This window comes from Microtus ochrogaster, chromosome 4 (assembly GCF_000317375.1).
Source record: "Microtus ochrogaster isolate Prairie Vole_2 chromosome 4, MicOch1.0, whole genome shotgun sequence".
NCBI classification, from domain to species: Eukaryota; Metazoa; Chordata; class Mammalia; order Rodentia; family Cricetidae; genus Microtus; species Microtus ochrogaster.
In genome coordinates, this window is record NC_022011.1 from 80,376,272 (window position 1) to 80,384,730 (window position 8,459).

Genomic DNA, 8,459 nt, shown 5'->3' on the forward strand with positions numbered 1-8,459 from the left:
GAGAGAGAGAGGAGAGAGAGAGAGGAGAGAGAGAGAGACTGAGACCATATCCTTCAACACGAATTATCATTTCTCCTTTCATCCCATGCTGCCATGTCTGAGGACTGAAACCATCTCAGTGTGACCGACACATCCAGTCCTTGGTGTCCCTTTAAGGGAAGTGTACTTAGAGAGAAGGGGACAGTGAATGTTCACGCTGTCTTGATGAATCCCGAAAAGGAGGTGTGTTTGGGCCAGCCCAGGAAGTGCTTTAACCTAACGCCACTTGTGCGATTGGAGATAGTCACCATCTTCTGCACGGTGAATATCGGCACAGTGTCAGGTGGGGGAAAAGAATTAAGAATCCATACAGATGTGGAGGATCGGTAGCCGGTTCCATGAACTGATTTCCTTCAGAGGGAAACACTAGGGTGGGGTGGATGTAGCCGAGCAGCTGACCGTGAGCAGTGTGAAGCAGGGCAGCACAATAGGGAGGGCTTGGACAAAACCCAAAATGTGGTCGCTGCTAGAGTCTCCTATAATCTAGTCTCACACAGACTTTAGATCCCGCCTCTCACTCTTGGGGAGGGGTTTTCATAACTCCTGATGGGTTCCTTGCCTGTGCAGAGAGGTAAGAGAGAGTAGAAGGGCTACAGCACAGAGTACATGGAAGGAATGAGATGGACCCTGGAGGCCTGGGAGAGGGTGGGGTCCTCGAGGAAAGGTGACTGCGTGGATGGGCTAAAAATCTGATAGGGCTGGAAATTTGTGAGCCGTGAATCCCCTCAGGGAGTGAGCTGAGAACGTGCTGCTCAGACGACAAGATGATGGAAATGGTGATCACTGGACGGTGGCTGCTCCTATCATGCTCAATTGTGACCACCTCCAGGGCACTGTTAGAGAGAAGCACAAACTAAGTGGCCAGCAAGACGGCTCAGTGGGTTAAGGGGCTTGCTGCTAAGCTGAAGAACCTGAGTTCAGTCCCTGGAAACCACATGATGGAAACAAATGACCGATTATGACATAACTTCCACATCCATGCCATAGCATGCTCACTTCCACACATGTAGACATACACATAGTAAGTAAATGAAATTTTCTTAAAAAAAAAAAAACAATTATACAGTTATTCGGTAGCACAAAGGACTGTCTTCTAGAAGGATGCAGACATGTCACATGTGAGGAGCAGCCACTATCTTGGGCTGAGGAAGGTCCCGAGTAAGGAACTGATGTATATAGGTACTCTCCATTGAGCTGTAACGTGGCCCGGGGGCATCCTTAACATTAAGAAAATCCCTAGTCTGTGAAAGCTGTGGGAATGTGCTAGGGGGTCTTCCTAGAAGGCTGTGAGATTTCTGTAGGGTGAGAGAGCTTCCCTTTGTGTTCCGGGGCAGACAACTGACCACGCTGCAGTGACTACATCAAGACAGAATTGGAAGTGACATATTCTAAAGTTCTAACAAAGCGAAGAGTCTTGACAGTGTGTCCACAGGAAATGGAAGGGTAACCTACACTGTGCTCTGAAAAAAAGGAGAAAGCATTGCGCACAACTGACCTCAGCAGCATGTTAGCGCTGGGATTACTTGCTGAGAAGTCAAGAATATCAGAATTCTGTTTGGCCCCATTGAGAACACTTAAGACATCAAACTTGCACTGGCAGCCAGTCTCTTTCTGGTCTTTTGAAAAGAGAGTTAAGCAAACCAACATTAAAATCATTGCTGTTTTACATCCATACCAGTGTTTAAATTCATCCGCATATCATGAACTGGAAGACAATCATAATTTGCATGCCCTCAATAGTAATCTTTTGGCTCCAGGCTCCCTCTACTGACTCCAAAATAATAAATAACCATTTTATGGGCACCCTCCTGACCAGCTTCAACCATAGATGAAAGCCAAGACAAACCCTCTTGTGCAATCACAAAGGACATCCTTACTAAGAGGAGAAGGAAGTTGAACATTTGGGGAAAGGTGAAAATTATAAACTAATTTACAAAGTATTTGTAAAAACAGAACGACATGCTGTCGCCACCAGTTTGTAGCTACAAATGACAAAGTCTTGTGGCTTGACCGAATATTTTAATTTTTAATTGTCAGAGAGAGCAAGGTGTCATGAAGACACAAGTATATACAAATGTGGTGGCGGCAGTGGTTGCTGTATTTAGTTTAAAATTCTCTATAACGAAACTCCCTACATGCAATGATCAATTTACATATCTCCTGACTGAAGATAACCACAGGATGTGTTAAGTCAAGTGCCTTACAGGAATGTGTATATGATAATTTTTGTTTAGAAGAACTATACCCTGAGGTCAGTGTAAAGATACCAAGTGTTTCCCATGAGGAGATAAATGGAAGAAATGAGCAACAGCCCTGTGTTTACAAGAGGGGAGCTGGAAATTAAACACCACCCTTAACAATTTAACTGTGAGAGGAGGAAGTGGGGTAATTTGCATAGACTTCAAACAATCTCACACTATTGAGCAAACCAGCAAATCCTGGAAAGAATTAGAGGCGAAAGCCCAAGTCAATATACTTCAAACACCCTTGGTGTTTCCCAGCAACTGGCGAGAAAGCATCTTCTGGGGAAGTTCACACTTTGCACAAAGTAAATATTAAGTCTGCTGTTGGTACTTTTCCAAAAAGTTAATATTTTACAGTTCAGAATTTGAGTTTAAGCCGGCCTCTGAAGCTCCAAGAATGCCTTTCGAAGTTATGTTTTCATAGAGCTAGGAATTTGGTCTGGGAATGAAAGATGTCATCAAAGATTTATTTACAAAGATGGTCATCAAAACCTCATTGCTTATAGTTCTTCTTCGGTGCTCACGTCTCATGCCCGGCATACAGCCTCTAGACAGATCCCAACAAAGATTTTCAGAACCAATGAGTTAGCAAGAGAAAAGTTAGAATTTTTCAAATTAGGGACTCTCTGAAAAAAATTACAAATGAGTTGTAATACATATCATAAATATGCTACTAAAACATTTCAAAGACTAAAGGCATTGGGAAAATATTCAAGAGAAAATGTTAAGTAAAAAAGAATACCAATAACATAGACCTTCAAATACAAATGTTAGTAAGTAATTATCTCTCTGCCCAAAAGAGTGCCCAAAGTAAAAATTACAGTTAGTGAGTGGGATTAATACTGGGCAGTAGCATTCTGGGTAGTTTATTTTAGTTGTGCTTTTTCATATGTTGTACATTGTCCTTCATGAGCATGTATTGATAACCCAGGCTTTTGGTTTGGGAGGGCACTTGTTTGTTTGTTGTGTGGTGTGTGTTCAGTGCTCAGCATTGAGCCTATGACTACCATGTACTGGGCAAGTACTTTCCAACTAACCTGCACCCCTAATCCCTGCGTTTGCTTTATGATCAGAAAGCAATGCATGTTATTAAAACATTTTTTGTATCATGCTCTGCTAACATTCAGAACTGAGATGAAAATGTAGCCATTAAAAATCAAGAGAACAGCCTCTTTCGGCCATCTTCCCGCGCTGCCACCATGGTTCGCATGAACGTCCTGGCCAATGCTCTCAAGAGCATCAACAATGCAGAGAAGAGAGGCAAACGCCAGGTCCTCATCAGGCCCTGCTCCAAAGTCATCGTTCGGTTCCTAACCATGATGATGAGGCACGGTTACATCGGTGAATTTGAAATCATTGACGACCACAGAGCTGGGAAGATCGTCGTGAACCTCACCGGCAGGTTGACAAGTGTGGAGTGATAAGCCCTAGATTTGATGTGCAACTCAAAGACCTAGAAAAATGGCAGAACAATCTGCTCCCATCCCGTCAGTTTGGCTTCATTGTACTGACCACCTCAGCTGGCATCATGGACCATGAAGAGGCAAGACGAAAGCACACAGGAGGGAAAATCCTGGGATTCTTTTTCTAGAGATGTAAAACATAAATAAAGAGCCTTTATGGACTGTGGGGAAAAAAAATCAAGAGAACGGTCCTGGCATGTAGCTTAGTAGCAGACTGCTCTTCTAGGGTATACAAAGTCCAGGACCACTAAAACCACAGCACCGTAGAGTTTAATAGTAGATGCTATGAAGTGATCTGGTATTTGTATGAACATCTGGCTTTCTCTCTCACTTCTTTAGAACAACCACTCACTAGGCAGAAACTTTAGATAAACATCCTGTGTCCAAATGCACAGACCAGAGCTAAACTTTCTATGTGAGCATCATGCCAATAACAACGCCTACATAAAGGTTATAAAGGTGGGCGAATTATTCCCAACATTATGCAAAGAAACGCTTGAACTGTAACGCTTTTTCATCAAAGAGAAATAAGATAACCGTTGTGGGGTTGAATAGGCCTTGGGTCAGGTGCTCTGCTGGAATGAGCTTATCCTTAGTTGCTCCCTAAGTAGGTTCTTGGACTTAGATGCAAATTACAGCAGAAGAGCTACTGTTACCTAGGCGTTACCGCCCGGAGGTCATATGTCAGACTGAACATCTTTTCTCTTTCCATGTTCTGAGATGTAGGAACAATAGACACACCTTGAAAGCCCTGCACTGTATAAACTTGCGTGAATTCGTCTTTTGGGGTACAGGTGGTAGGAAGAGACAGCGTCATCAAGTCAGCTTGACTTCTTACACTTACAATAGGGCGGTGTGAGCAGCAAAAGTCACCATTATCTTTTTATCAATGCCAAGCAAATTTAACAGAACTAACGTTCATAGATGCGATCAAGAAATACGCTTTCAGCCGGGCTGTGGTGGCGCACGCCTTTAGTCCCAGCACTCGGGAGGCAGAGGCAGGCGGATCTCTGTGAGTTCAAGGCCAGCCTGGTCTACAAGAGCTAGTTCCAGGACAGGAACCAAAAGCTACGGAGAAACCGTGTCTCGAAAAATTAAAAAAAAAAAAAGAAAGAAAGAAATACGCTTTCTCTTTGCCTTTACTAAGCAACATCTGATGTGTAGCGTCCCTGTTCTTGAGATTGTGGAAGTTGCGGCTGGCTAGGTCCCCATCAAACAAGGCATTTATTAATTATTTATTAATTTATTTATTAATTATTTCACTGAGTTCCTTAAACTTCCATTCTAACCTTTTTTTTTTCTTGTTGCTTTCCTATCATTCATGACTCAAAGAGACTTAGAGAGCGACTGGATGGTCGAATCAGAGAATTTAAAAGAATAACTGAAACTCTGTCTATTCTTGGTTCTGAATGCATTGGCTGGTTCTATTTTCATAATAATGTTAAAATTAAAGCATCTTCTATACATTAAAACTTACATGTTTTCACCAAAAGGTAAAGTGCGGGTCCCCAGAGGGCCCTTAATATAGTGCTTATATCTCTTCTGTGTGGAATTCGAATCCAGATTTGATTCCAACAAACGGGTCTCTCTTTAAAACTGGTTGCCTAGCGACAAATTCTCCGTGTTCAAGGAGAGAGGTTACCCATTTTTTTCCCCCTAGAAGATAAGCTTGAGAAACAATTGAGATTTTCTAACAGAGTCCTCCCACCCTCTTTTGTGACCGAAGCGGTGAAGCATAAGACCTCCAACTGACTGAGTGGCTGCTTCAGTAGCAGCCCGGGCGCGAAAGGGAACCCAGACTTGGCCCGGGCTGGTGGGAAAGGCCAGTCTGGTTCTAAACACCCGAACCGGATCCCTAGAATTGATGTCGAGACCCCCAGAAAACCCATAATCATCTCGGGGCGATCTCAGGTGCAGGGGATTTTTTGTTCATCTACATCCACACGCACCCATCCCTCCCAACTCAAGGCATCTTTTCTTCCACAAGTTGTAACCCCCAAATGAGGCCACCTCGCCCCTTTCCCTCTGCCACCTAGAGTCAGGATCAGGTATGGAAACCGACCTTCCACTCCCCCTGTCTCCGGCCTTTCTTAAAGTAACCAGGGTACGTGCTCAAGTCTGCCCCAGGGTGTGCGCCCCCAACTTGCCCCGCAGCGTGACCCCCAGGCCCGCGGGGCGCTGGGCATCCCGCGCCGCACGCTCCACCCTCCGCGCGGTTCCATCAGCTAGCCCAACCCCCGGCCCGCCTCCGGCTCGCTCCCAGCGCCCCACCCCTGGCCCGCCGCGCTCTGCCCCGCTCGCCCCTCCGCTGCGTCCGACCGCCCGGTCGCTGGGCGGCTCCCGCGGCTCCCGGGGCTCCAGCGGCAGCCCCCCCTGTCTCCATGGCGACACGGCGTCCCAGGCTCGCAACTCGGAACCCAGCGCCGGCGGCGAGCGGGTCTGGCCCTCCTGGTCAACCCTTCGAGGAATCTCTTTGGCAGGGTCGCCAGCGGGTAAGCAGCGCCGTGGTGACTGCGAGTAATTTCCTGGTGTCCCCGCTAGTGGCGGGACCCAGCCCGCACCTCCGACGGCGCCTAACCCCGAAAACTTCTCTAACACTGCAGGTTGGGGCTCTGGAGCCCCACGGCTGCCGAGGCACCGCCCGAGAAGGTAAGGATGTTTAGCTGAGAGGAGGGGAGGTCTGCCTGGGTGTGCAGGTCTGCCTGGGTGTGCGTATCTCACCCTGCGGCCCAAAGGAAAACTGTCACCTTCCATCGCGGGCCTCCAGCTCCGCCCCAGTTCTCCCCAGTTCTCCCAGTTGCCTGAAAACAATTTAATGATTTATAAGGATGAGCATTCCCTGACTTGCTCTTCCTGATCGCTCTAGAGAAGGGTCAAAAATCCAGTCTGGATGGCTTGGTCTGTCCAAAAAAATCAAGAGTTTGACTTTTTGACTCCTTGAACCGCACTCCTTTGAACTCCTGTACCGCACACCAATAGGATTTCAACAGTATCTAGTGCAGTAACACCGGTAGCGTAGGTGAAGGTGTTTGTTCTTGCCCCCAAGAAAACTGCTTTTTAAAAAGGAGATCTGAAAAAGATACTTTATTTTTTTTAATTTATTTATTTAAGATTTCTGTCTCTTCCCCGCCACCGCCTCCCAGTTCCTCCCCCTCCTCCAATCAAGTCCCCCTCCCTCATCAGCCCGAAGAGCAATCAGGGTTCCCTGACCTGTGGGAAGTCCAAGGACCCCCCACCTCCATCCAGGTCTAGTAAGGTGAGCATCCAAACTGCCTAGGCTCCCACAAAGCCAGTAGGATCAAAAACCCATTGCCATTGATCTTGAGTTCTCAGTAGTCCTCATTGTCCGCTATGTTCAGCGAGTCCGGTTTTATCCCAGGCTTTTTCAGACCCAGGCCAGCTGGCTGAAAAAGATACTTTAAATACTTTAATTATCCTAAAACTCAATGTCAGTGACTCGCGAATACACACACACCACACACACACACACACACACACACACACACACACACACACACACACGTTTTTATTTTTGTTTTAATCTCCAGAAAACAACCTCAACAGAAATAATCTTTAACTGCCGAGTTTCCAGAACTAAATCCCAACATTTTCCTAGGAACCCCCACTGCACCCGCTCCAGAATTCCAGTCTCTCATCCGTCTTCGTTTGAAAGCTACATGCCTCAACTGTACTCTCTGCTTCCATGTCCAAACAGTCTGGGGTTTCAAGTAGAACTGGTTTTCATTTCCCAGGTTTCAGGACTGTGTGTACAGAGCCAGGCCATTCATAATGAAAGCACTAGGGCTCATTGAGGTGATTGACTTCTAGTGGCAGTTAAGTTCCGTTGTTCTGTGTGTTTACCTGTACAGGAGCCCACGGGGTGAGAGAGTAGTTACCTTGTATCATCATTTTATACTTCAATGAGCTGAATTACACAGAGGTTAAGAAACTGACTCAAAATTACAAGATCTGTTGATATTTGAACATAGGTTGCCTCCAGCCAGCCTCTGTCCTGCCAAGGAGGGATTCAGGGGTGGACGATCATCATATATGGATTTGACGCTGTACAGTGAAGTGTGCCTTGGTTGTGTTATGCGTCCCCCCACTAGCCAACCCTTCTTCACCACGATGTACCCCACAGTCTACTCATCCATTCGCTGTCAATCACAACACAAGGATGTTTATGAAAACAAATAGGAAAAAAAAGAGCAAGATAGTTGCATAAATACAATAGAGGAAAAATGTTATACCTTCCACCATTACGAGAGAAACCTAAAACAATATTTGGGAATTTGACCCTCAGTTGATAAATAGCTGTTTGGACTTTGCAGTCCACATAGGACCTGCGTGGCCCCACTGGCTGCTAGTTAGTGACATGGGCCTAGATGTGTCTGTTGTGAGATACCTTACACCCATTTTAGGGTACTGAGTCTTTTGGGTACCATCAGTTTGAGGTAACCACATTCCACAGGCTTAGTTCCTGTACATGGCTTCATGGCTACCATGGTGAACAGCTGAACTCTAGTTGACATGCTGCGGTCTCTGTTTCTTTCCAGTCCTACCCATTCAGCAATTGCTTGCTGAGCAGCAGCCCTAGAAATGGGCAAATCCCCGAAGTCCCTTCTCTCACAGAACTCCCAGCTAGTGAATGAAACTGTCATGACCTCATATTTGAAACTGTCATGACCTCATATTTGAAACTGTCATGACCTCA

At 46.0% G+C, this 8,459-nt stretch overlaps 1 protein-coding gene and 1 pseudogene across 1 annotated transcript in view; both read left to right on the top strand.

Annotated features, from left to right (window-relative positions):
- The first annotated feature begins 3,469 nt into the window (after positions 1-3,469).
- Positions 3,470-3,908, top strand: LOC101980582 (annotated as a pseudogene).
- A 1,887-nt stretch (positions 3,909-5,795) lies between these two features.
- LOC113458484 (glutamate-rich protein 2-like) overlaps positions 5,796-8,459 on the top strand; it is a 14,472-nt gene continuing 11,808 nt past the window's right edge. The window contains exons 1-2 of the mRNA XM_026789923.1: positions 5,796-6,237; positions 6,349-6,394. Coding sequence (XP_026645724.1) covers positions 5,796-6,237; positions 6,349-6,394 — 488 coding nt within the window. The remainder of the gene's footprint in view (positions 6,238-6,348; positions 6,395-8,459) is intronic.